The sequence below is a fragment of the Triplophysa rosa genome, linkage group LG21 (assembly GCF_024868665.1).
Source record: "Triplophysa rosa linkage group LG21, Trosa_1v2, whole genome shotgun sequence".
Classification (NCBI taxonomy): domain Eukaryota; kingdom Metazoa; phylum Chordata; class Actinopteri; order Cypriniformes; family Nemacheilidae; genus Triplophysa; species Triplophysa rosa.
This window is the reverse complement of record NC_079910.1, coordinates 2,655,934-2,683,572: the sequence shown is the minus strand read 5'-3', so window position 1 is coordinate 2,683,572 and position 27,639 is coordinate 2,655,934. Positions and strand designations below refer to the sequence as shown.

Genomic DNA, 27,639 nt, shown 5'->3' with positions numbered 1-27,639 from the left:
GAGAGAGAGAGAGAGAGGAGAGAGAGAGATGCAGAAGAGTGTTTTGCACTCTCTCGCACTCATTCAGTGGATTGTACTGATTTGTCATTTTATGTACTGAACATAGTTTAAAGCACGTGCATGATTTTGTATATTTTGTTATTTATCCAGTTATTTATTTTGTAAATGTTTTTTTATGTAGATAAATGCATTATTAGTAATAATTAGAATATTAAACAGTGTGTCCCAAAAAGAAGATTTTTTTATATATAGATATGTAATTTAGATAGTTAAATAAAGAGAATTTAGAAGTTAAATATCTAACTTTTTCCACCATCCCATCCATGTGTTAATTAAAGGAACAGTGCACCCAAAAATAAGACTTTTACTCACTTCTGTTTTTCCAAACCCATAAGACTTCTTCCTTCTGTGAAATACAAAACATTCCACCAGACGTTAAATGCTGTATAAAGTCTCTAATAATACAATCGGCGAACACATTTTTGTCTCCAAACGTGGCTGTAATATTATCATCTCCGAGTGCATTGAGAACTTTTTCCTCTCTCTTTCTAAACCTGCAGGAATTCACAATCGTCAGCGATTGGTTGGACTCCGGCTGAGTGGGGGGTTGTCATGGAAACGGCTTCCTTGGGGCAACAGAGGTCAGACGCTCCGGGCCATGTGCGATTCACAAATTCTCTCTCATCTCTCCACAAACTTCAGGAGTCGCAATGACCGCTGTCAGAAGACACACATGAAAATGTGTTAACCAGCACAAAAGCAATAATGTAAGCACACTTTCATGGCATCTGTACGGCTCTGAGGTGTGTCGATTGATCTGTCAGATTTGCATTGGCTTTCAAGCAGCGATTGTAGCACACCGACTTGTGCAGTGGAAGATGACGGCAGGAATACTCGTGTAGGAACAGGCCTGTTCAGACACAAAAAGGATTCAACAGAGAACAATTAAAGCTCACAAATAAAAAGCAAGCCAGACGATGAAAAAACACTTAAAAAAAAAAAACTCTACGTCTAAAGGGTCCTTCATCACCTCACGGCTTTTACCTTTGACCCATCTGCTCTTTTTAGAACGGGAATCTTCCGTCAGACAAGCTGAATTCCAGCACAATGTACTCCGATCCACACATGATCCCTGCAAACAGAGAGAATCACATCCACATAAAACACATCACAAAGGTTAGTCTGAGTTTAAAGGATAACAGACATGCTTTCAGTTCTCACGGGTCATTGTTTGAGACATTCCTCTGTCTCTGTTTCTGAACGCCGAGACATTAAACCTTCTCTTCCAGCGCTCTCCAAACTTCCTCTTGTCAAGCCCCAGTACAGTTCAACAAAAGCAGACGCAGGCAAGCTTCAGCCTGTCTCACCTCCATCAATACCGCACACCGCCGGGTCATCGTTCTTGTGTTTATGTTGATTTTCGTTTGGAGGTGACGTGCATCTCGCAGCGCAAGGCGTGTTGTGAACATGCATTTGATGTCAGAACCGGGTCACGGCTTTCAGATGATTCTGTTGCACTTGGCTTTCATCACATCTAAAGTAATATACTCTGATTTCATTCCAGATTTGAGAGGAAAATGCCTCGTTTAGCTTTTGATGTGATGCTCAGGGCACTTCTCATTTTGTCTGAAAAATTCAATTGGCATTCACAAAAGATATAACATATATCCAGAAGTGTGAGAAATAAATGCATAGGAATTGTAATTGTTGAAACACACGAAGAGTATGGAGGTTTCAAAGGAATGCAGGTTGGAGGTAAAATCAGATGGATTTGGGTCAATTTGATGAGAAATGTTTGAGTTCACGTTGAGATCTTTAATAACATCGACTTTTGACTGCAGACTTGCGGAATCTGAGCTCAGTTTGACACGTTGTTGACATCTCTTCTGGAACTCTAATGACAGACACATTTGTGAGATTTCTGACTCTTTTTCTCAGACACAGAGACTTGTTAATTTCATACGAGAAATAATTGAGATATCAGAGAGATCTCGTCTGTCATTTTTCTTTCTAATGGTATTGACCATGTTCTCTCATACCAAACACTGAGACACCTGAAATTGCTCAACTTATTACATTGCTATTCTAATAATGCAAATTAAAATGTAATTCTGTATTGAATTAGAAAAGAATGCTAAATAAAAGCCTGACCCTTCTCATCAGTCTCACAGGTTGAACGGACCACCCAGCGGACAGATGTTTTGTGGCATCAGGCAGGATATTTTGATTGTCTTATAAGCTCCATCAACCTGGATTTGGCCACACAGAGTTTTGAGCGTCCCTGAGTCATCTCTCAAACACAACACAACTCCCTCTTTATCTGCTTGACTGGATTCTGAAGCCTGACTCATCTGACTTTAATCCTTTTGAAGTAGAAACAGATTGTAAAGATTGCGGAAAGTATCAAAAGGATTTGCGTCAGTAATCGAACTCGAAGCGGAGGCTTTAGAGACATCTGGCGGTGAAACTGAGAACTGCAACACGATGAGGCATTTGCAGTTAAAACTGCATTGTGTAATTGTTAATGTGAAAAACATTTAATCTAAATGTTAAAGGTACAACTCTCTCTAAAATGTTTTTATTCACCCTTGTGCTTCAGCCCTCTCAGGACCTTGACATGCGGGTTTAGAGAAAGTATAGACGAATGGATGCTGTTGTTCTTACCCATTTGCTGTTGTTCTTTCCTTGGACTATAAATATTTAGGGATTTTTTTAATGGTGTTCCTTTCTATACAATGACAGTTCGCATGAACTCCTTTTTGAATGCAGTATCTTTGTGGTAAATGCTGGTACCTGTGCCGATCAAGGTTATTTTAGTTTACTCAAATTAAAACTTTGAAAACATTCCTGTTCATTGAAATCAAATCAAATATTGACCTAAAAATGATTGGAAAAACTTGACTCAAGGAAAATTTGAAATGTTGCCTCAAAAATGAACTGAAGTCAGTTTAAAGCAGTAAAATTATAATAATAAACAAAAACTAAAATTAAAATGAATTAATATTGCTAATTAATATTGCAACATTAAAAATAAAACAATAAATTATAAAATGACAAAAGCATATACCAAAATTGTTAAAATCTGAACTAAAATTAACACAAAAACTAAAAATCTATTTTTTATCAAAAAATAAAAGCTAATTTAAAGTAGTAATAAAACTAAAGTCAAAACTATAATAAATCTGGTACTGCCAGGATCATATGGGCATAAAGCAAAAAACCCCATGAGCTTATTCACCACTGTGGGATTTTTCAAGTATGTGCGGGTCTATAAAACAACACACCTCCACACAGGTAAATAACGGCTTTTCTTGAGTAGACAAGTGAATTGTTTTAAACAGATAAAGACAAAATGATAATACCTGGATGCCAACGTCTGTTGCTGGGACCCAGACCACCTTTGAAGTGTGTTAGTCACATGACTAATCTCTCTAGCACCGGCTGAAAAAGACATCATCAAAAAGAGAGAGAAAGATACGATTGTGTCCCGTTTATACATAGGATGATGCAGTTACCATAGATATGCATGTGTATAGATGCACGTTCAACCGTTCACATCAACACGTCCGCCATCTTGGAACAGACAACATTTAAGTTACTGTCATCACTCACAGTAAAATTCTGCGTTTTACAAGATGCCACAAAACACAAATTCCTAAAGAAATAACCTTTCACAGGTTAGAATGTGTTGGTTTGTGTTTTTATACGTAATAACTTTCTGTCCCCATATCATCAGAAAGAGGCTTCAAAACTGCCCTTCACAAATATTGAAAATGAATTACATTAGTTTTATAATCTCATGATGCAGGTTATCGTATTCTCTAAATAAAATATGCTAACATTTTCCCCTTAGACATCAGCAAACAAACAACCAGAAATTCCTGAATAAATCTGTTTTAATCCAATTGACCAGCCATTCCACGGAAATGTCCGAATGACTGTTTTATTATTAACAGAAGGCCCGTAAAGGGTTTTCTGGTAAACCTCAAAGGTTTGGTAACGTTGTTGTTTGTCGTGGCAGTAATGAGACAAAGCCTCAGTTGGAGGACTGAAGGGGGCAGCTGGGCCTGTAACCCCTCCACCATCCTGCGGCTCTGAATCACCACATTCATCCAGATGTGTGGCCTGATTCTCTGCGGTGCAAACGCTCTAGGATGTCGCAATAAAAGACATTCTCGGCAAATGTGTTGCTTCCTCAGTAGACACAAAGGAAGAGGCTGTAATGAAGTAGACCGAAGTCTGTATTTTACTCTGGTAAATATCTCAATGATTGATCCCAGACATCAATAAGATTAAATGGCGTGCAAATGGAAACAAGTCTTCTGCGTCTCAGATGTTTCTCATGAGAAAAACTGGCAGAAACTGAGCTCAGATCTGTCAAGTTTGCAATCAAAAGTCAATATTATTGAAGCTCTCAATATGAACTCAAACATTTCTCATTAAATTTACCCAAATCCTGATGATTTGACCTCAGCAACTACATTCATTTTACACCTCCATGCTCTTCATGTACCGTATTGTCCCATTTGTTTCTCTTTTTATTTCTCCCAAACAATTTTAGGAGAAACATCCGAGACCGAAAGAAAGAACAACATCTGAGCAATAAAATTCTCCTTTGGGAACCATCCCGAAAGGTAAAGTCTCTGGGAAACATGTTTAAAAACAGGAATTATTTTTGTGACGGTGGTTACCCGGCAACACTACTGTATAAAGATAAAAAGACAATTACAGGTGGGAAAAAATAAACCATCTTTGCTCCGTCTTTAATTCCTAAATTGGGTGTATTAATACTAGTAAAACTAAAAATGTTTTAATCAAGTTTTAATTGTGAACATTGTACAAAACAGCAATAACGTCTGCCAGAAAATACTAGCTGGATCATCAGGCTTGTGCAATAAAAGCCACATATCCCATGATTCTCTGAGGCAGAATGAAGTAAACGGATAAATCATCGATTACTCACCTAATGCTCATCCTCTTACAACGACTCAGTTTTCCAACTAAAATACTTGAAACACACATTACAGGATAATTAATTACAACGTACAAGTTTGCACATTTCCAAGAACTTCTGAATGTACAGTAGCACATGAGCTTAGCAAGAAAAAGCAAACATTACCATAACCAAACATAGATGAGTTGTTTATTCAAAGTGATTTATGCATTTTATAAGGACCAGATCCCAAATTAATTTTTCTATTCATTCATTCATTCATCCATTCATCCATCCATCAATCCATCTATCCAAGTTCAACAACAAGCTAAAAATGCTGTTTTTAACCCACGGCTGGGTAAAATATGAATAAACACAAAAAATTAAGGTACGCACATCCAAAGCACCGTAGCCAGGTGCAAGATTAAAAAAACATAAATCAAATAATATGAAAAAGATCTGCACACTGTTGTTCATTCGCAAAAAAAAGTTCAAGTGGCAACGTTTCAATCAAAGATCTTAGTCATCTCGAAAATGCCCATATTTGACCCAAACATAAGTGGGCGCATTTCACAACTACTACCACTAGAGGGAGTCGTGAATTCATGTATAAACCAACAGTGAACAGTCACCAGAAAACACAACATAAACATGGATCTGAATTGATAGTCTTAATGAAGACCCATTACTGGTGAGACTTTCAAAGAGATTCAGCCCATTTGAATCACATTGTGCAGTTCAGGAATCCACCAGTACCTCTCGTATCAAACACAGTGATCAACCAAACTTACAGTATGACATCGCATTTATTATTTTCCTTTTTTTATCTGACATATTTGATTACTTCAACCTTTTGTCTCTGGTCTTTTGTCATCTTTGTGTGCACTGTATTTGTCTATTCTGTCCATTGTGATCTAATATTGAGCAAAGCAGCCACAGACTCGGATGCACCTGTTCAAATGACAAACGGCAGTCTTTTGGAGGCTTCCAAAAGTCGAATCAAATGAAGACATAATGAAGTCTGTCTGATGCTGGAAAACAAAAGACGTGCAGGTGATAAAGGTTCTGAAAGACTCAGCAGGTCTGACAAGTTTCTGCATGATAGAAACAGCTGATGTTATGAAAGGAACTCTCAGAATGTCACCTCATCAGAACCGTGTTGACAAGAAAAACATGGATAGGAATTTGAACGTCAGAGGTGGCAAGGATGTTAAACACCCACTCCAAGAGTTCAGAAACACACTGAGCCTCCAAGACACAGTTTCACTTACTTTTATCACCACCACAGTATACTGATATTACAAGATTTTATTGAAGTCCTTCAAAATGTCAGATTACCGTTTCCCATTATTTGAACACTGATGAGCTAAAGAGTCTTAATCAAAATAATTGTTACAGATTTAGAAGTATTTAATTCTTGACTTATCTTACAATTTATGAACTGTACATTAGTGTAGTGTTGTCAAGACCACCTAAACCGAAACAAGACCAAGGCAGACCGAGACAGAGTCAAGACCAAGACAAGCACTCCTATAATTCATCTAAAAGATCTACGTAACCCTAAAAACTCTGTAAATACCCAACATATCATGAAATCTGTAAACTCTTTTAATGAAACAATAATAGGATATTGAAAGTATCTATCTATCTATATATATATATATATATAACTATATTGAGAGTGTGAACTACAAACAAGAATTTCAAAAAATTCATTTCGCATTTAAAACAATGTTAATATATATTATATGTAATACAGATAAATAAACAAGATCTCATACAGTTTTTTTGCAATCATATCTTCGATTTTGTGGGCCTTTCTATTGATTTTTTTGACAATCACCACTTCATTTATTACTGGCACAAAAGTAACATAAAAGCATTTAAAGCAGAGAGTTTTACATCCATTCACATTATTGATGTTATCAGATCAGATCAGACAATGCACCAGCAATTTACTGATGTTCCTGCAATTGTGGTCTTGTCCGATCTGGAAATAAAATCCTGAGTCCTTTAGGTCTGAGACCGAGACAAGACCAAGAACATCAAAAAATGGTCTTGAGACCAAGATTGGTCTCGAGTACACTACCGTACGTTCATTAACAAGAATAACTTGTTGGTGCCACATGCACCATTTGAAAACGTTTTAATAAAGAAATATACACAGGAGAGATGAGATTTTAGACAAACCAATGCCCTAAAACATGCCCGAATAATACAATCCTGTGTGATTGTATTTTTGAGCGGCAAATACTACAAACTATCTTTAAGCTAGTTCTTTAAACGATAACATTGTAATGCTTTGCCAACAACAATTCACAAAAAGTGCTATATTTATATTGAATTTCATTGAACGCGTAATCTAGAGATGAAAATCGACCATGAAGCCAGAACCAAAAGTGCAACAAGTGAAGATGAGTTCATCTAAGATCCAGCATCACTTAAATGCTTATATTAAAAGTCTTTCTTCAGTATTATTAGTGTCTATGACAACAATCCTCATACCCCCAAAAATCTGCAAAAGACAATCAGCGACCGCCGCCATCCTTCAGTAATCCCAATTTCTTCAGCGCTTCACGTCTGTTTTCTCCGTTCCTCCCGTGAGGGGTAATAACCACACTTATTCCATTCGATCGGGGCAACTTTTGGGCATCACCACCTGTGTGTGCGAGCGAAACCGAATTGGAATGAAACGATTTGTTGAAATCGACCTCCGGGTGTCCCAAACTCAAGTCCTTGGCGCTTTCCACAGAAAGGGGTCGAGCTCGGCTTTTTCGAAACTGTCCGGGTGATAGCTCAACATCGGTGGTGTCCAGATTTGTCGCCGATGTTCTGGGTTCCACAACGATGCTGCTAAGACCGACACCTGACCTTCCCAGCGAGGACGATTTGATCTCATAGGGCCGAGGCGGTGGCTTCTTCAAAAGGCTTTCTCTACTTGCCACATCTCTGTGTCTTGTGTCTATCGGCAGTTGTGTATCTCCTGATACAGGCCATCCTGTAAACCTCGAGTGGTCCGGCGGCGGTTCCAGAGTAGGTGATGTTGAGTACACAGATGGGCAGTGAGGGGACACCGGACTCAGATCTTTAGATTTGTATGTCGGTGAGACAGAAGGAGAGACACTGGGCCCTGAATCGACATCGTCATTCTTTAACAGGCCTAGTTTTCTCAATGCCTCCATTCTTATCTTCTGCTGATCCAACGGAGTGCGATCGCTCGGCGACAGGAGCAAATGTGCAGCCCCGGGTTCTTTGTGGCTTTTGAGGATGATATTAGAAGGGAGTTTGTGTTTGGGTGCCACAGGCGGAGGGGTTTTGGGGTCCTTGTACTCTCTTGGAAGAGCCGGTACCTGTTCAGAAGATGGTGAAGGTGTTCTTGGCACGTCTGCTCCAGAATGCTGCACGATCATTACCGGCGTCAGAGGTGTTTTCTTCATCAAAGCTTTCTGCCGCAAGTTTTCAATGTCATTTTTGGACAGTGATTGTCTCGATGGTGCTGGATATATACACTTTGATTTGTTCACCTCTGCAGGATTTGGAAGTTCAGGAGTCCATTCCGGCAGTTCATCAATGACAGGTGGAGGCGGTGCTGAATAACGTGGAGCGGCTTTATCGGCTGATTCATCCATGAAATCCGAAGGTGGAGGAATCCAGCTCATCTCTGAGGAGACCTTCTGTTGCTTCTTAGCATCTAAACTCTTAGGACTGTTACTGGACGCATGAGATCTAACCGGAGGTTCAGGAATGAAAGACGGCGGCAGGTCAGCCACTTCTCTCGATAGTCCAGTGCTCTGTTTAACAATTACTGATTGTGATAATTCTGATCTTTTTAAAGCCGCCAGTGGTGTTTGTTGATGGTCAGAGGCTGACCTGAAGCCATCGATAAACACGGCAGGTTTGTCTTTGGGTGATAATTCACTTGGTCTGCTATCCAGTTTGGCATTTCCACCAGCTACGACTAATGGAGTTGGCACGAGGTATTTTGCAGATGGTCTGTGACCTCTTCCTATGATTTTATTTGGGTCCTCATGGGCTGAAAGAGAACATATACGGGTCAATATTAAAAAAGGAAAGTCAGGGTAATGTCAATTTAATGTCATGATTTTAACTCCCAGTTGTTTGCAAGCAATTTAGTGACTTGACAGCAGGCTGTCTTTGGTCATGGCTTTTACAATCTGAAGTTTAAGACAAAACTGTTTTTTAAATACAGTGTTTAAAAGGTGTAACTTCTTACCCTCAGGTTTGTTGTGGTAGACAGAAGGGTACTGAGCTAGTTTCCTCGCTAGTCCATAAGAGGGGCGATCGGGCTCATCATTAGACAGTCCGCTGTCATCCTCCACATCCAAAGATTCAATGGTCTCCTCCAGGAACATAAGACATGCTTTCTCCTCAGCAGAGAGATGCTCCAGACTGTCGTCACTCTATGGTGTGAAGAGGAAAGAGTCTTAAAAACCTGGAACCTCTCAAACGGCTGCATTAAATGTTTCACATTGTGCCAATGCCGTTTCATTATTTGCAAGACAAATTGTACTTTTCTAGACCGAGTAAAAAAGTAACATTTCAAACTGCGATCTGAAATTCTTTCCCTTTCCACAATCTTCAACATATAATATAATCAGTATTAAGTAAACGGACACAAGTTAAAGTAGTGTTTAATTAAGTTTTGTTCAAACAACATCAGTATCAGTAGATAAACATCACATTTCCGTCTTCCTCTTTAGAGCGCCCAGTTATGCCCGAAAACCCATTTTTGGACTATAAATATATTTGTAAAGCTAATGTTTAACATATTTAAGGATGTGAGTGACTAGCATTTGCTGTCGATACTATCTTAAAGACAATTTCTTTAGATTTATAATATGGGATTTTGGACAAATGACAGAAAAAGTGGCCGTATACTGTAGATGCAATATGCACTTTATTACCTGTAATTGAATGAAAATGTAATACAATTACTGCTGTAGCATTTTTGTAGCAGTTTTCCACTCGGCAGCGGCTATAAACATTTTATTTCTTACACTTAAAATGCCAGTCAAAAAATCTCTCTAAAATACTCTTAGCATGCTTCTCAATGTTACGGCAAAATAGAATAGAAAAATGGCTAAAAAAAACAATTGTAAGAAAAGGTTTAGACACTATCCCAAAACCTACCTAAAGTACTTAAAATGCATGCACACAAAAGGTTGGGAAGCACTGTTCTAGGAAATTGAAAGACGATGTGATACTCACAAAGTCAGAGTTGATGCTGACCATGCTATCACAGCTCCCTGTGCTGTTCATACCAGACACGGGTTCCTTGGAAACGCCCCCTGGCCAGCTGTCACTTTTTGGCATTGCACATTGGAGGTATTTGACCGATGATGTCTAAAGAGCCTTTTCTGACGATCTAAAGAAAAGTACATACAGTAAACACACATTAACCAAGATGACAGACTGTGGAACAAACAGATTTTTTGATCTCAAACGGGAGGGTTGCTTGGACATCTAGGTTGTTAGTGCCACATCTTTGCAGCTAAACTAATAGGATTAAACATACGTCATATTCTATAAATATCTCCATAGCTACAAAGACATATTGTTTTTTTATTGTATCATTTTGAATTGTGCCATGATACATTTGTTACACCTCTAGTTAAAGTCATTCATTTAAAGGCATGAAAACAATGAACTTTACAAAAGCTATAGTTACAATAAACATAATCTAATTACACATTTTTACCATGGGACCGCCACAGTACTGTTTTGTAAGTTATCTTTGTAAAAATGACTGATGTCCAACACTACAGATATGTGTACAAGATTTGAGATCAAACACACATGCTCACCAACAGATTTAAAATGAGTTTTGGGATTGGAAATAAGAGCTCATGAGGTAAATTATGGTATTTGGGTTCTTTACAGCAACTGTACAGCACAGTCAGTGCGTTTCATTTGAATAAGGGTGAATGCTGACATCTAAACCTTGGTGGATGGACGCCAAACAAAATAATACATCACAAATGTCATAAAAGCTGATCAGGTTGTAATACTTCAGCCTTTAGGTTCAGTGTTACTGAACGTATCAATCTCTTTATGATCCGGACCAAATGAGCCAAACGAGCCAAACTACAACTATGGACACTCCCAAAAAAGGCCTTCAGCCTCTCAGTAGTACCTGCCCAGAAAACTGAACGTACTAGATAGCTGGTGTTAAAACAGCATCCGCCCTGTAGATAACAGCTCAATGTTTCATGAAAGTATCTCAGCATGATTGACTCACCTGTTCTGGTAAGCCAATCAAAACAAAGCACACATTATTGAACACATAATGTAGCCGAGACAAGCCAACGCCTAGAGAACAACATGTGCGCCCATAGCAAAGATTTTAATAAATCCGCTTTTCGTCAAATTCTCAGACTGCATTGCATGTATCCTTTGTCGAGAAGGCAATCCCATCATGCACCAGGGCCTTTTCGCACATTAAAAATAGCTAGAATAGTAAAGAATGCATTGGCCTTAAGACAAGTTTCGTTAAGCTAGCCTACAATCCACACATTTTGCCTTTATTGCCATGTCTGTTTGAAACACAATACAACAGGTTACTTAACGCACGCGGGTTGAAATAAAACGGACATTTCCAGAGAGTTCAAATTATAAATCATTATTATAGGCTAACCATCGCAAATTGGGGTAAGGTAGGGAGACCATTTTCAACGTCGATCTTTTACACATTGCTGCATAAATATTTTGTTTGTATTTATTCTTTCAACTGAGCATCATTAAAAGCCGACTGACTGCTCATAAAGAGGAATGTTACATAGAACAACAAAATTAAAGACGGACACCCCCATCCTGTGGGAATGACCCCTAAGAAGGCAGCTGTCTTTGTAGGCCACGAACAGCAAGGCAGGTTTTAGAACCGATCCATCATTTTTATCCTACATCATCTTTACGGAAAGAACTACAGAGATTCAGAGCAATGTGCGCATCAACAAATCAAATGTGTAAAGAAAACACGCAGGGACTCTAAAGCAAGTTGGAATGGCAGCCATTGTTAGCATGTAACATGGAAAGATTTTCAAGTTGTTCAGCATATTTCAGGCAGCTCTGCATGGCTGAGATGAGGTCATTGTTGCGTGTACACACCTCTGACTGTGAACGACTGGGCGATGACTACAAACAACACCTAGAAAACCGGAATGCCACGTTACCCGCTTAAATCTGTTGTCGACCATGTAAATAATAAAATCCCTTTGCCTTTCTATTTAGGAAGTTTGCATTACACTTTGTTTAAAAGTCTTGAGCTGAGTAACTTTGACAATGAATGGTTCGCAAACAGGTGAAATCAGATACTACCGGGTATTGAGACAATTGTGGTAAATGAACCCTTCAAATGACTTGAAGTAATCAGGTTTTACCACATATCATTAGGTTAACCCATGAACTCTCTCACACACTATTGTTTTCATAAAAAAGTGAATGTGTGCTTTTACTTTTGTGGGAGTGACACGTTAATAAAGAACACTAAATGGTAAAAGTAAAACTGTAAACAGGAAAATGTCAAATTGACTTGTGTTAAGTGATGTAATACTAATTTTTATATATATTTATGTATTACATACATTCTTTAATAGGCCAACAAAGCATTTCATAAAGTCTCATGTATGTGCCTCATGTGTAGATTTCATTCTTCAAGTAAACGAAAAAGTCAAGAGACTTTTTTATAAATCCTGATATGATACTTATGCGCAATTAAAACATATATAAACAAAAAAAACTTGATAAATATGTAACCACCATATACTGTAGACATATGCAAAGATTTTATGCTTAAACAACAATGTTTGTAATTTAAAGGTCGTTGTAAAACAAAACTCAAGCTCATATAGGTAAAAGAGATAACCATTATCTCCTTGCAGGGACTGTGGGATTCTGAGAACGAGTATGCAAACTTTAATATGGTTCATGTGACGACAAGAGATGTGAAATATTTTCCCTGTGCCCTGTCGTCGGCCCTGGCCACTCATTTACAGACAATAAACACACACAGTCCAAGTCCACCTGCAAAGTACACATGCAAAGGAAAGAAGCGGATCTCAGTTTGAATCAAAATATACACCCTCCCTGCATCACATACACACCACCCACAGGAGGACACTGTACTACAGAAAGCGTTACACTATATAAAACTACAGTAAACGAACTCCCTTCATCAGATGAATTAAGACCAGCATGTCAGAAGTCAGGCCTTGTCTATACAAATGTATAGTAAAGGCCATTGCACATAGAGTCCGAAATTTACATTCCGAAATTTCTGCATGTTAAAAAAAAAATACGACCTCTCGTTGTGTCGATCACATTTACACACTGCCTCCGATATTTTCGTCCGTCATAAAAAATTCGGACTGGGTTCGATTTTCTGCGTTTTTCGCATCCGTATAGCAAGCATTTTGAGAGGCGTTTTGACAACTCAGAGACACCGTACAAACGAGCACCAAATAGGAAAAAACTCATACGAAAATTTCGGACTGTATGTGCAAAGACCTTTGCTCTGGTAAAACAAAGTATGTGGAGCAGTTTGTGCAGTTCTCGAAACAAAAATCGGTGTACATTTGTTTCCAGCGATTTCATGTATTAAACATCTAAACATTTGACTTTGTGTGATGTATTTAACATGTTGTCAATGTTATTTACAGTATCAGTTCATGTAAACTGTAATAATGATGTCACTGCTTCCTCACACTCATGTCACTTCATATATCACTTCATATATGTCCAAATTTCATTTTAGTGAAACATACAAGATGTTAAGAATGCTCATGGAGATTTTATCTATACAATGACACACTGAAGAGAAGCTTTGAAGTTTCAAAGCACTATAAACATAAGATGAGTTGACAATATCCCCAGTTTTCTGAAGCCATATTTTGTGGGAGGAACAGATCTGTTAAGTCATTGTGACTATTTATGAATAATAGCTGGTGTGTCTGGCCCACACCCACAGGCGGTTTATGATCATTTTTATGCTTTCATTTCCTTTCTGAAACTTAGCAGTCCCTATGATCTGTCATTGTAAGGCAAGAAGAGCATAACTGCCATTTAATGAAAATATGCAGTTTGGAAATGACACGAGACTATTGGAAACAGAAAAAAATCTTCCTGTAATGTAAATTTGGATGTACAGACAGTTACAGTACAGTTGAATTAAGATGTTCAGATGAATGAAGAAGTTCAAAATCAAATGTGATATAATCTAAATAAAAAAGAGCTCAAAATAAAAACCATAAATTCATGAAAATATCAATACAATGTGTAACGTTACAGTTTAACATGGGTGTAACTTAGTTTGATGGGTGCAGTAAACTTTTAGACTCTAGAGCAGGTGTAGCCTAACAACTTTGTCAAAAAATACATAACTATAAGGTACTATAATAATGCAAAGTAAGATATAAACAGTAAACACGATTGCTAATGCTGTATTTCTCGTTGTTAGCCAATTATTAATTATTAACTTACAGCCTTGTTGTTTTGAAAAACTTTACAGATGTAATTATTAGCGCATGGGAAACACTACATCATTACAAGAGCCTAAAATCACGATAAAGTTGATGGTCCTTCATCAAATAACTAATAAGGTCTAGTAAAGTCTTACCTGTGAACCTGAAAAGACGCGTCGAGAATGCGCGAGACTCCCGCCCGCTCACCTGCCTGACTGCATCAGCTGCAAGAGAGCAACTGCGAAGGCATTCAACACCTCAGATCTCTCAGCCAATCAGCGTCTGCGTTACACACATAGCGCTGCAGCTGATTGGCTGAATGCTACGTGCGTCAACAGCGTACTGCCCACTTTACACTGTTAACCGTTTAAAAATAGTATGCATAGTACAGCAGTTTGTAAAAACAATTAAACGATTATTTTAATTACTATTATTTGTCGTTTTTTATGTAAACTGTATACATTTTAAAGCAGACACCTGCATTTATTGCAAACACTAAGAATGCATTATATAATAATGGCAGGTGATACACAAAAAATGTGAAATACTATAAACCACTAACGTTACATCGTTTCATGAATAGGCCTACATTAAATTAGGTATATAGGAAAATATATTAATTTTAAGTGTGTAAATATACTGATGTTTTCTTGTTGACAAAGATGCATTTATTCTAAACATTCAAGTTATTTTAAGCATTCAACCAGTTCATTTGGCTGTTTCTAAAAATATGATTTGATTTCATGCCCAATGACTTATACCCCACCAACACCCTTAAGTGTCACATCTCATAATTCATACTCTGTCAATGTGTTTTGGCAGTGAAGCATTTTATTTGAACAGCTTCAGTATCTTTTGATGGCATTGGTAAATAGGGCAGATATTTTGTTACTTCCCCTATTAGCAAAAGCAAACAGAAGTAAAACTCAGATAAAAGCACATGACTTTTAATGGTGACATTCCACTGGGTCATTCATTGAATTTGATAGTTACCATTTTATGGTATGTACTAGTCAATGTAAACCTGTCTGGGTTGAGTTCTGGGTGTACTCTGAGGTCAGGTTATATCACTGGACATGTGATCATTTTGTTTTTCACGTATAAGTTTAATATGGCGTGAACACATGTTTTTCTGTGTCTTTGGTGTGTTATAAGTTGCCCATGCATGTATTAGACACATAAAATTGCAAAAATGAAAGTGTCGGAACAAAAGATGCATTCTATCTAAAAGCAGATGCTCACCCAGACCTGCCTGAAACGCCTCGTGTAACCACACCCCCACAAATCTACCTCAGTTGGTGGTATGATTTGTCTAAGACCGCCCAAATGTATACGCAAGTAAGGTGGGCGTACCTGTCAGTACAATTGAAGAGGAACCTGATGTTCCAAATATGGTCAGAGGCGTTACATTTACATCACACGCTTGCAGTATTCGACCAATCACTACGCACTGGTTAACTGGCCAATCATAGCACACCTCGCTTTTCAGAGCCATGATCTTTGTAAAAAATCTGCGCGTTTCAGAGAGGCGGGGCAAAGAGGAGATACAAACATGTACGGTATGTGGAAAATATGTGGTAAATCGTGTATACACATTGCGTTACATCTAAAAGAAACGATAATATTCGTTTTAGCCGTGTCATATGACCCCTTTAATTTAAAGTTTATTCTTGAAATATATGTTCTAACGCGGAAAATGTTTACAACCTGATTCTGTAGGATATACTGTATGGAATTATAACATTCAAGAATGATTCTATATTTATATAGAAAGCCATACTAAGCATATGGAACCAGGGAACACTGAAGAACATCTTAATGAAACTTTTATACAACCAGCTCAAGACCTTTTCTGGATTAGAACCTTATAGGTGCTTTAAAGAACGAATAAACAACTTTGCACTGTATATATGCTGGTCACTATATTGTTTTGGATAGTTGCTTTGAACAATAAAGTAACCGCATTTTCATTTTAAATGATAAAAGGGCAAGATTAAATAAAAACTTATTTTCTTTTGTACTATCGGAAATAATGCAAAATCTAAATATGCAATGACGCAAAATCAAAAGTCAAACAAATCTCACTTTTCTTTCAAACAATGTGAACAACAAACCACAGTCCACACAGGAGTTGTTTACTGCTGAATGTTTGGGTACAGCATGTACAGATGCCCATGTGTGATACTCAATGCTCATGAATCTTTTAATGTGTTTTGGCAGTGTTTTCAGTGAGCACATATCTGGAGAGACCAGCGCATGAAGCGCATGTGTCGACTCTAACCCAAAGATTAGCCTGAATTAACTTCTCACAATCCACATTAACCAACTGCGGTCTAATCCTCCCGTCAGATGCAGAAAATACAGCCCTCTCTTACCACTACGTGAAATTAAAATCATTAACTCTTTTTAAAATCATTCACTCTCGAGGCACATCATGGCCGTTTTCCAGTTTGCAATTTTAGAATCCAGAATTTGACACATATTAGAATTATACTGCCAATTCTATACTCATTCAGTACCAAACTCCTTTAAAATGAAGGAAGTTATAGTAATATTGATCAAATTTGACAGAACTACATTCCAGTTAAGTTCACATCAGCAAATTGTGTCTCGGGCGATTGGCTCAAAAAACCTCTCCAGAACGGAAGATGACAGCAAGGTTGTGTACTTCCGAGGCGTCATATGAAACGGGAAGCAACAGCTATTGAGATGAAAGAGAATCTTTAGGTTCAGGCACCATGACATGAAGACTTTTGTCACACGTCCACGTACCCGACAGAAACATGTAGGGATAGAAGAAATCAATATTCTAGAATGGTAATTTAACGTGTTTATTCTCTGACACAACAAATATTGCACAGGTTTCATTTTTCATGAGCACGTTTTTCCTCCTTTATTTTAAAAAGCCTTCAGTGGGCATTCAAGAAAGTCTTTATAAGAGTTGTAGGTCATGCCACCTCTTTAAACGCATCACAAGACAACGAAACAAATAACATTTCAGGACTATTACATAAGTAACTCAGACATCATCAGCATATGTTTTGTTTTGCTCAGAGCTTTCAAACCAGTCATCATCAATGATTTCTGTGGTTGCCTTAGAAGCAAAGCTGAAATACAGACGGTCATAAGGAGGGGATTTCAGAACATCAGGAGCCCAGGCCCAAGTTCCCTCGAGAGACCTCCGTCCCACCCTACATCTGGAAGTGTTCTGGACGTTTTAACACTCGGGGCAGGGAAAGAGCCAGAGGCGAGGAGAACATTCCAATATTCACAACAACATTCCCGATTGCGGTGCTAAGCAACAGCTCTGATACCTGACATGAAGAGCGACATTTTTTGGAGTAGGTAAAGCAGCAGCCTGTGAAGTCATTTACGTGACGCATGTCTGAGAATGACAGCGACACATTTAAAGTCATGTGTGATATCACTGAAGACACGCCCGTGGTACAGTGTGATTCATGAGTGAAGGATTCTGGGTAAAAAACAAAATTACAAAATTAAACACATCTGTGACACAAAGCATTGGAAGAGATTTGACCAGATCGGGTGTGTTTGTTTACTCATCTCTTTATTTCCTTCCATTATAAAATTACAAAAGCAGACCAGACAGATTGAGACAAAACCATTTGCTTGAGACGACCAAATAGCCAAACATCTATATGATCTCACTAGTGAACAAAGTCATCACAATATTATGATAACTTAGTATTTCATGAAAAAAAGGAATGAATATTTTACATTTGGAAATGTAAAGGTATTTCTTATTGAAGCAAGCCCATTACTAGGATGAAAATACTTTTATTATTAGAATTGTAGAGTATTTATACATCATGGCAGTATTAAACCTGCAAGCTAGTTCTTCCAGCTGCTAAATCATACAAACTAAAGGATTCTGGGTTATTGTCAACCCAGCGGTGGGTCGGAAAGGAGACGAACCCAGCTGTTGGTTTAAATTACCCTGGAAAATGTTTATATTTGACTCAACAATGGGTTAAAACAACACCGCATTTTGGGTGCATAGGTTAATTTACAACGGTTGGGTTCATCCCTTTTTGATCCAATGAGTGTAGGTTATTTAAAAAACATAAAACCAGGGAAACGTAAGGCACACGCGAAATGAGGTACAGAGGAAAACAAGAAAACAAGTTCCTCCAAATGTGTGCACCTTATTGGATGTGAGCCTCACACATGTGTTAAGAGTTCAGCATTGAATCATTAGTTGCCATGCCTGTACATCTGGCTGCTAGTAAAGAAAATCTGAGAAGCAAAATGGTCCACACCCAGCACAACGCCAGACAGCAGAGAGAAAATAAACACACGTAACGCAAGTTAGATGGTGCGTCCACTTTCAAGCTAAAGCAACAAAAACATGATAAAAACTATGAATGAAATAACATTTTTGATTTTTGTTCAATTGATAAAAGCAACAAATTTGCTGACTGGCTTTTCTTAAGGCATGTATATTTTACAAGAGTTCTTAAGATGCCAATCGATCCAGGAATGAAACAATGATAAGAACGCCCTTCCACTGATGCTTGCCAAGGCAAACTTTACTATCAATACCACTCATACTCCGGGTGAGGGTTGGAACAACCTGCTAACCCCAAACAAACACCATCAATTGTGGCAGGAACATAAATGACAATTAAAATCATGCAGCTTGTTCAGATGCGCTATTGCTTTTCTAAGTGACTGGCCTAACAACTACATAGCAACACCCTGGCAACCATCTCCAACTACTTGGAAAAAATGATAACGAGTTCATTTGCAAGCCCCACTCGCACTATCCTTAGAACATGCCATATTATTCAGATTCAGGCCACAGAACAGCAGCATAGCAACACCCTGACAACCACACGATAGCACACTATAAAGCGGTGTGTCTCCCACTAGGGGAGCTCAAGATGACCTAAATTTGTGTAAAGTAAGTCAAAACAAGCAAAGATGATGAAACAAATACATTCATTTTTTTATTAACATTTTTATTCAACAGTGACGTATTACATATATATTACATACAATATTCTCCCTTTCCCACTGCCTCTACCCCCCAGCATTGGTTATTTTTTATTAACAAAAACACATGGTTTAATGAAGTGGATCGCAACCCAGCATTCTGTACAGTGCATGCGCAATAGCTGTGATTTTTTTCTAATCTTACGTAATTGTATTGAAAGCTGTATGGAAGTCAGAAATGCCGTACGGTTTTCAGGCGATTTTTATACTTGAAACAATCCGCTCTGTTACTGAATCAACCATAAATGTGGCAAAGAATTTCACCACTTACAGCTCACGAGCGCTTGCTTTGTGTAACCTGGCCTGGGCCTGATCTGCTTTAGGGTTCTTCAAACAGGATGAGCTTACGGTTCAATCCGCGCTGCATGGAGAAAGCACTGTCTGGTACAGAGGAAATGATTTTAGCCATACAGAATGAATAACAAGAGCAGATGAAAACCGATCACATACTCTGTTATCTCTGGCATTCCTCGAGCTGCATGCTTAGACATGCAACATGACTCAAACTCCCGCACGTCATAAGATTTGAGTTAGTTTGAGAGCATTATGTTGCTGGAGTGAATCGGACAACAGGCAGTGATTCAATGTGACACTTGTGATGAAGTCATATGGAGTGTGTGAGATGTGTAATCTGAGTCTGGCCGATCAGGACAGGCGGGGTGGGAGTTACAGTCTGGGGTGCTGAAAGGGTCCTGTACTTCTTGTGAAACTGCAAAGCCGACTGGTGTTCATCTCTCAATTGCTCTCTCTCTCTCTCTCTCTCTCTCTCTCTCTCTCAAGCACACACACTGAGGGAGAACATTAACATGCTCTAAAGGAAAAAACAAAGATTTCTGTCACGAGGCGAGACCGCAGACAACAGGAGGAGAATCTTACCATTGACTGCAGTCAACATGCATCGGAATACGGCCCTCCGGAACGCCGGGCTCTGGATTCTTCTGAGTTTAGCGGCGGGTCACCTGACAGAGCAACAGACATCTAACATCATAGATATTCACAATGATATCCGCTCGCAGGTCAAGCCCAGCGCTGCCTTCATGCAGAAAGTGGTAAGAGATGCATGTGATGTTTGTCGAACCCGTTGATAGAGATGTGTACATGTGTGAAACATTTGGCTGCATTTTTGCTGGTTCTTTAAAACGAATCTTTCTTTCTTTCTTTCTTCCTTTCTATCATTCAAATCTTTCTTTCTTGGAACACACATAAACGCACAGAAAGATGTTGTTTCCACACCACAAACACACGGCGAGCGGGTGAAGCTGTTAAAAGAAAATAATCACGAACATTCATACAGTAGTATGTGGTATATCAAGATGCTTCGTGCCAGGTTGGTCATCAATGAGTATTGCGTAGACACTTCTATCTAGCTAAAGAATTTCTTTATGAGGTCACGACAGCCAATCACCTGCCGTCAATCATTGGAATTGCTTTTACTTTCTAATTACATCTGCAAATAATCACATTAATTTGTCTGGTAATTGAGTCATTGTTGCATATTCATAAGCGCAATTAACTTGAGAGGCTTTCTCATATCACAAGGGACTCTAGTGTAATTACAAAACTTGACACTTCATAAAGCTCTAAAAATCTAGTTACGTGCTAGTATCAAGTATGAAAAAGCTTCCCTTTCGATACAGCTGTACCACAACTGATCCATGTCGAATGTGATTGAACCCAAACGCTGGAATCAGAGCAGAACAACACCAGATTTATAACGGAAGACCATTCTTTATCTCTAAAAGAAGAAGTTCTCTTAATGCGGTTGATTTGATTGGATGACATTTGTATGGGGGTGTGGCTATAGGGAATACCGTTGCGCAACTTGTGAGACATGTTGAGGAATGTGAATGTTATACGAGACCAGAGGAGCGTAATGCTGAGTGTGTGTTTTAATAAAACCCCATGTGGTCATTTATCCTTCCTGTTTTGTTTTTGTCGTGGCTGAAATTCAGAGCACGACACTCTTGTGCATGTCTTTCTTCATTTCCAATCACACAAGAATGAGGCGGATCTCTTGAAGAACCAGGTCCTATTTCATGTGAAAGTCAAGAAACAAAATAAGAAAGAATATTTAGCATTTAGAAAATAAGACTTTTAAGAGATATTTTCATGCTTCAAATTTAAGTAATATTAATGCATATAAAGTAAAAGTTACTTCTGTCTGCTGTTGTTTCAGGTATGGGACGAGACACTGCGTCTGATGGCAGAAGCATATGCAGCCAAATGTATCTGGGACCACAACCCTGACCTCAAGAGCCTCGAACTGGGGGAAAACCTCTTTGTAACCACTGGACCATTTAATGTTACCCAAGCAATGCTTGACTGGTATGATCTAAACTGAGTTATAACAGAAGATTTATATTTTTCTGTGCAGAGTTAAAGCACTTCATTTCCATGAACTCGTTTCTTTGCACCACAGGTTTGAAGAGATTCATGATTATGAATATGAAAACAACAACTGCCCTGAAGACAAAATGTGTGGTCACTACACTCAGGTGAGCAACAGATGCGGTTGCCAGATTGTGTATAATTATACAGCTGCGGAAAAAATTTAGAGACCATTCCAAATTTTCATTTCAAATCAGCATTTCTACAGTAGATGTATTGTGGCCATTCCAGTTTAGTGTCAAAAAGTCAATGACAAAAAGTCATTCAACAGCAATGTGAAAGACTGACAGAATGGCAGACATAAAAACTGTAATAAAAATCGAGGTCTTCACATAAAAAATGCTTTTGTATTGCTTAAAACTGAATATGAACTTGCTTTCTTTGCAGTATCTGAGGTCTGAAAAAATACAGAGCATCTCTTCTGCTATTTTCACCTGTTTCTCCAGTTTTCATTTTCTGAAAATAAATGCAAAAAGAAACATTATTTTTCTTTGAAATTTGAGAAATATTATTAGTAGTTCACAGAATGAAAAAAAAAAAAAAATTTCCTAAACAAATACTTATAATTAGTCAATTTTAAAATCTAAAAAATGGTCTCTGAAATAGTCTCTTAATGTTTTCCGCGTCACTGTATTACAGTCCAAAAATCCCACTTTGCGTTTAAAGTGTACTATGATTGATGCCCTTACAACTGGAAAAAATATTATTAGAAAGTTCATGTTTTAATATTAAATTATGAATAAAGCATATAAATAAATCTGTCTAATAAATCTAATAAATGATCAATCTAATAATGACTTATTTAAAGAATTACAGCAAAAGGCCCCTTCCAAATGCAAACACCACGCGTAGAATCAACTCCAGACCTTTAACATGTTTAATTTATTAGAAATGATTTAACGAAAAGCCCATACCTGTCCATAAAACAGCTTTTGATACAACTGTCCCATTACTTTTGGTCACTTGAAAAAGGGGGGAGATACATATTTAAAGAGCTGTAATTCCCAAACCCATCAGTCAATTTGGATGTGAATACACTCAAAATTTTCATTATATAACTGTAACTTGAAAAATATTTGGCAAACAGTTAAAATAACAAAATATGCTCCTCTGTCCCAATACTTATGGATGTCACTGTATATTCATAGTTTAATATAAAATCTATAAATTCAAAATGTCTATGTTCTCCTAAATTATCCCAAATCTTTAACAAAACAAAGACTCCTACAAATGCCCGAAGACATGCCCTTTTTATTTCGGCTCATCTCATAGAAACATTTTTTTTCTCTAGATCTCAACATAACAAAACCTTGTTCTCTTTTTCTCTGTTTGTTTGTTATTTAGTGTTACATTTTTAAACAGAGTTACCTCAAGCTCTGTCTCACTTATTTTGGCAACCTACCGTGCTGTGGTTCTACATTATTTTTTAATTATAGATGGTGTGGGCGGACAGCAGACAAATCGGATGTGCTACTCATGTGTGTGATACTCTAGAGGGTTTGGATTTACCAAAGTCCACTCTTCTCGTCTGCAATTATTATCCGACGTAAGTGACATACTAAATATTGCCATTGATGATGTTTGTAGAAATACAAGGCCCAGAAGTTTGTACAAAAGCTCAAAAAATCTATTCCAGGATAAAAAGAGCATACGCAATTCTTTTTATTCCCTTATTAGAGGAAATTTTGAAGGACAGAGGCCGTATGAGTCAGGAGAGTCATGCTCAAAGTGTCCAGAGGAACTGCCAACGTGTGAGGAGAACATCTGTGGTAATCTTACATCATCTGTTCAGGTTGAGTTCTAATCAACATAAAATATAAATCACAAAACAATCTTTTTTTTCTCCTCACAGTGAAACGTCTTCCATCGGAGGAGCCACCTGAGGCCACAAAACATCCAGCCGTCTCAACCAAGCAAGCCACCATCCCACCCCGTACACATGAGCCCACCTCTGTTCCTGAAGAGGGACACAGAAGAATGGAGAAGACATTGAAAAGTGATGTCATAAAGGCTGGATCAGAGGTGGAGAGAACTTTAGCTCCTCTGCTGATGCTCGTCTGGCTTTCTGCAGCTTTCATTCTGTGAAAAAATCCATCTGGACACACACAAAAAACAAACGTACAATAATTCATATACGGTACAAATGTTTGACTCATAATATGACTGCGCTTTACAAATGAACAACTAGAACTTGAAGACAAAACTGCAAAACCCTTTAGTTAGTAACTGCATTTGACATGAAAGACGTTGGGAACATGCTATAGTACATGTAAAACTATTTCAAACATAATATTGCTGATAAAATTGAAGATTTGATATGTTCATTTTAAATCAGTTATAGAAAGTTTTCTACATTCAAAAGCATACATTTTAAAGCAAGTAGCCAGTTTCAGATCTAGTCATCTCAATATCAGTGTTTTTTTGTTTACTGTAAGGGCAAATAAATGGTCTCAAATTATTGTATGCTTTAACATTGATATATTTGTGTTTGACGCAGCAGTCATATTGCTTTTGCATGACAATCATGCTTTCTATAGATTTACAGGAGCATTAGTTTGAGCTTGAAATCGACAGGTGTACTAAGCACAAGAAATATTGTACCCTTGCAAAGTTTATAACTGTAAGATGTATTGTGTGTTTATCTCTTTATTTGTAAATGTCATTTATGTTGATTTGTTAAATTCCAAGGCGTTTCTTAGAGAAATGGTGAGAAACTGGAATTTAAAATATCTGAATGAACTGGAATATTTGTTAAAAATCTCCAATTGAGTTTATAAGTTTATCTGTTAGTTTATCCACCAGGTTAATGTTAATATTAACATCATGATTTTATCCCTCTCTTTGGTCGTTTATACAGTCACATTGTTACTTATGTTTACTGCCAATAACATCTACTGACCATCGATATTTTTGATCGGGATTGATTTTGTACTTTGGACAAAACAAATGCCACTAGATGGCAGTAGAACTCAATATAAATGCTGGTATTGTTTTTAAATGTTCTCGAAGTGTTGTTTCTGTGTTTAAAGACTATAAATTCAAATGCTGGTCAAATACATATTCTAAAGTATTCATAAATCATTCACACACTGACATGTTATAAAATTACACATTAGATCTTTAATATCTAAATTATTTCTCCAAGGCATCAATGAGATTAAATGTACAGCAACTGGCAACATTTTCTTATGTTTCATCTGTGACTGTGTCTCAAACATTTCTCATGAGAAAGAGGCAGAAACCATCAGAGTTTTAGAAGAGATCTCTGAGCAATACATTTTTAATGAACAAATCTGTTGTCTGGTTTGGAGACTACAATAACTGTTTAAGATGCTGTATTTAAAGCGACAGTCCACAAAAACAATTCTGTCATCATTTACTCACCCTTGAGTGGTTCCAAATCTGTCTAAATCTATTTGTTCTGATGAACACAGAGAAAGATATTTGGAAGAATGCTTGTCGCCAAACAGTTCTTGGCCACAGACTACCATAATAGGAAAAATGACATTATAAATTGCTTTGTTCTATTGAACACAAAAGAAGATCTTTTGAAAAATGTAGTTCGGGGGGACTTTTGACTAGCATTGTTAGCAGCCATATCACCCTATAGCCAAGACTGTTTTCCCACTGAAGCTAAGGAAGGCTGAGCCTGGTCAGTACCTGGATGGGATGGGATGGGAGACCTCCTGGGAAAGCTAGGTTGCTGTTGAAAGAGGTGTTAGTGAGACCAGCAGGAGGTGCTCACCCTGTGGTCTGTACGGGTCCTAATGCCCCTGTATAGTGATGGGCACACTATACTGTAAAAAGCACAGTCCTTCGGATGAGACCTTAAACCGAGTTCCTGACTCCCTGTGGTCAATAAAGATCCCATGGCACTTGTCGTAAAGAGTAGGGGTGTAACCCTGGTGTCCTGGCCAGATTCCCTCCACTGGCCGTTGTCAATCATGGCCTCCTAATAATCCCCACCCTCTGAATTGGCTCTATATCTCTCTCCTCTCCATCTATAGCTGGTGTGTGGTGAAGGCACTGGCGCCGATGTTATTATATTTCATTTGTCAAAAAAAAACCTGTCAAAATGATTTGCTGCATCCGGGTTACCGTGTGTTATTAGTTTTGAGGGGTTGTTATCTGGGAATAACGAACCTGCAAATGCCACGACTGGCCAATCACAATCAAGCATTCCAACGAGCCGAGTAATAATACACAATAAAGCGCTTTATAAATGCTTCATCCATTCATTCATAATTTTTCCTACTATTGTAGTCAATGGTGTTCCCCTGAACAAAGAAATGTATACAGATTTGGAACAACGCGACGGTGAGTAAATCATGACAGGGTGAACTGTCCCTTTAAGGATCAATTTTTACATGTGTCCTACTAGACAAAAGATAAACAAAAACAATCATTTCTTTTGTATCGGACTAAAAGGATTGACATAGAGGACTTGTGGTATCAACGCTGTTGAGCTGGACTGATTAACATGTACATCGAAAAAACACAAAATGATATGCACAAAATCAAAGCAAATGTCAACATCTCTCAGTTAATCTTTGAAGTAGATCCTCAGAAGCTCAAATACACCAGCGGATGAGATTCATTCATCAGACGTCACTTGAACTTTTCAGCATTATTTGTATTATTGCCAATCCATCTCCAGTGTAACGTCAGTCAACAATTCACTCAAACAGGTCAAAGTCAACTTGACTTTTTAACACATTACATTTCATGACCTCATGAAAGTATTTATGTATATTTGTGCCGGGTTAGGACGTTTCAACTAAAACGGAAACATTTTTATGCTTTTTTGACTGTTCATTGGCGACAAGGGGGCCTGAAAACGCGAACGTCTCAAAACAGGTTTCAAAATGATAACGTTATCGCCTACGGCCCTACGCTAACAGCGGTGGCGCATGTGTATTACGTGTTCAGCTTATATTCCAATTCTGATTGATAAGAGGAATTGAAATTTTTGTTTTCCTATTATTTTCAATTACGATTCTGAATTATAACAATAAACAATAAAGATTCCACACTAATAGCCTACATAATCGATAGGACCGCACATAATGTCTCCATCGGTCTCTAGGCCTGAAGCTCAGATCGATGGCTTTATTCATGATAAAGTCTGTGTAATAAAGCTCCAGTCCATTGGGTCAAAGAGCTTCACTTCATCTCAGCAAACCAGCTCATCTGTCATGTCCACCGTAATCCTGCTTCATACACAGAGACGCAGACAAAAACACCTCCACATCGGAGGAACATCGCTTAGATGGCGTATTATACACTGATCAATGAAGACGGAGCACTCTTCAAATCTGGAAATGTAACAAGACGTCAACCAAGACGAAGTTAAAGCGCCAGCAATAACAAAACAGAGAGTGGATGTTCAGCTCATTGAACTTTTCATTTATGACTGAGGTGAGACACACGGGCACTCACAGACAGCGGCATAATAAAGTGATTGAGAGGTCTCACTGTTTTTATAAGAGACAAACATTATCAAACATTTCTAGCATAAAGGTCAGACATGATAGACACAAAGCGAAGAATGTGTGCCCCTCCTACAATGTAAACCCAATGGACCCGTTGGGGCATTTATCAAGGTCAACATCATTATAAATCTGAGACTCCTTTGATCATCTCACATTTCACATTTGATCATCGGAACTAGGGCTGTCACAATTATCAAATAATCGTCTCATCCCAATTATTTGACATAATCGCAATTATTATCAGATAACTGCAATGACTGTAAATCCTTAGAAAACTAGGGTGATCTGCAGCATTTTACATCCCGTCCTTGATCTGCACTCACTGTTAAGTTCA

General features: G+C 38.0%; 2 protein-coding genes and 1 long non-coding RNA gene across 4 annotated transcripts; 1 reads left to right on the top strand and 2 right to left on the bottom strand.

Annotated features, from left to right (window-relative positions):
- Positions 1–14: 14 nt before the first annotated feature.
- On the bottom strand, positions 15–1,332 carry LOC130545488 (uncharacterized). Its single transcript, XR_008961656.1, has 3 exons — positions 1,222–1,332; positions 1,031–1,132; positions 15–910 (listed from the first exon to the last, which is right to left on the bottom strand). It is a non-coding gene; the product is annotated as an uncharacterized LOC130545488 (long non-coding RNA).
- A 3,632-nt stretch (positions 1,333–4,964) lies between these two features.
- On the bottom strand, positions 4,965–14,638 carry LOC130545592 (specifically androgen-regulated gene protein). Of its 2 annotated transcripts, none has more exons than XM_057320207.1 (4): positions 14,565–14,638; positions 10,184–10,319; positions 9,168–9,354; positions 4,965–8,966 (listed from the first exon to the last, which is right to left on the bottom strand). In XM_057320207.1, the coding sequence occupies exons 2-4, from the start codon at positions 10,265–10,267 to the stop codon at positions 7,462–7,464; spliced, it is 1,776 nt and encodes a 591-aa protein (XP_057176190.1). In that variant the 5' UTR covers positions 10,268–10,319; positions 14,565–14,638; the 3' UTR covers positions 4,965–7,461. The 2 variants fall into 2 exon arrangements, with proteins under 2 accessions (XP_057176190.1, XP_057176189.1); XM_057320206.1 differs by having other exon boundaries at positions 5,009–8,966; positions 10,163–10,319.
- Positions 14,639–19,969: 5,331 nt separating this feature from the next.
- Positions 19,970–24,869, top strand: LOC130545113 (peptidase inhibitor 16). Its single transcript, XM_057319465.1, has 6 exons — positions 19,970–20,474; positions 21,602–21,750; positions 21,845–21,920; positions 23,250–23,359; positions 23,491–23,582; positions 23,666–24,869. Exons 1-6 carry the CDS (start codon positions 20,319–20,321, stop codon positions 23,896–23,898), a joined length of 816 nt encoding a protein of 271 aa, XP_057175448.1. The 5' UTR covers positions 19,970–20,318; the 3' UTR covers positions 23,899–24,869.
- The last annotated feature ends 2,770 nt before the right edge of the window (positions 24,870–27,639 follow it).

Coding starts and splice junctions, on each gene's coding strand:
- LOC130545592 (XM_057320206.1), bottom strand. CDS start 10,267: ATGCCAAAAAGTGACAGCTGGCCAGGGGGCGTTTCCAAGGAACCCGTG. Junction 9,355..10,162: donor TCAGCATCAACTCTGACTTT/GTGAGTATCACA, acceptor TTCACACCATAG/AGTGACGACAGTCTGGAGCA. Junction 8,967..9,167: donor CTACCACAACAAACCTGAGG/GTAAGAAGTTAC, acceptor GTTCTCTTTCAG/CCCATGAGGACCCAAATAAA.
- LOC130545113 (XM_057319465.1), top strand. CDS start 20,319: ATGCATCGGAATACGGCCCTCCGGAACGCCGGGCTCTGGATTCTTCTG. Junction 21,751..21,844: donor ACCCAAGCAATGCTTGACTG/GTATGATCTAAA, acceptor TTTGCACCACAG/GTTTGAAGAGATTCATGATT. Junction 23,583..23,665: donor GTGTGAGGAGAACATCTGTG/GTAATCTTACAT, acceptor TTCTCCTCACAG/TGAAACGTCTTCCATCGGAG.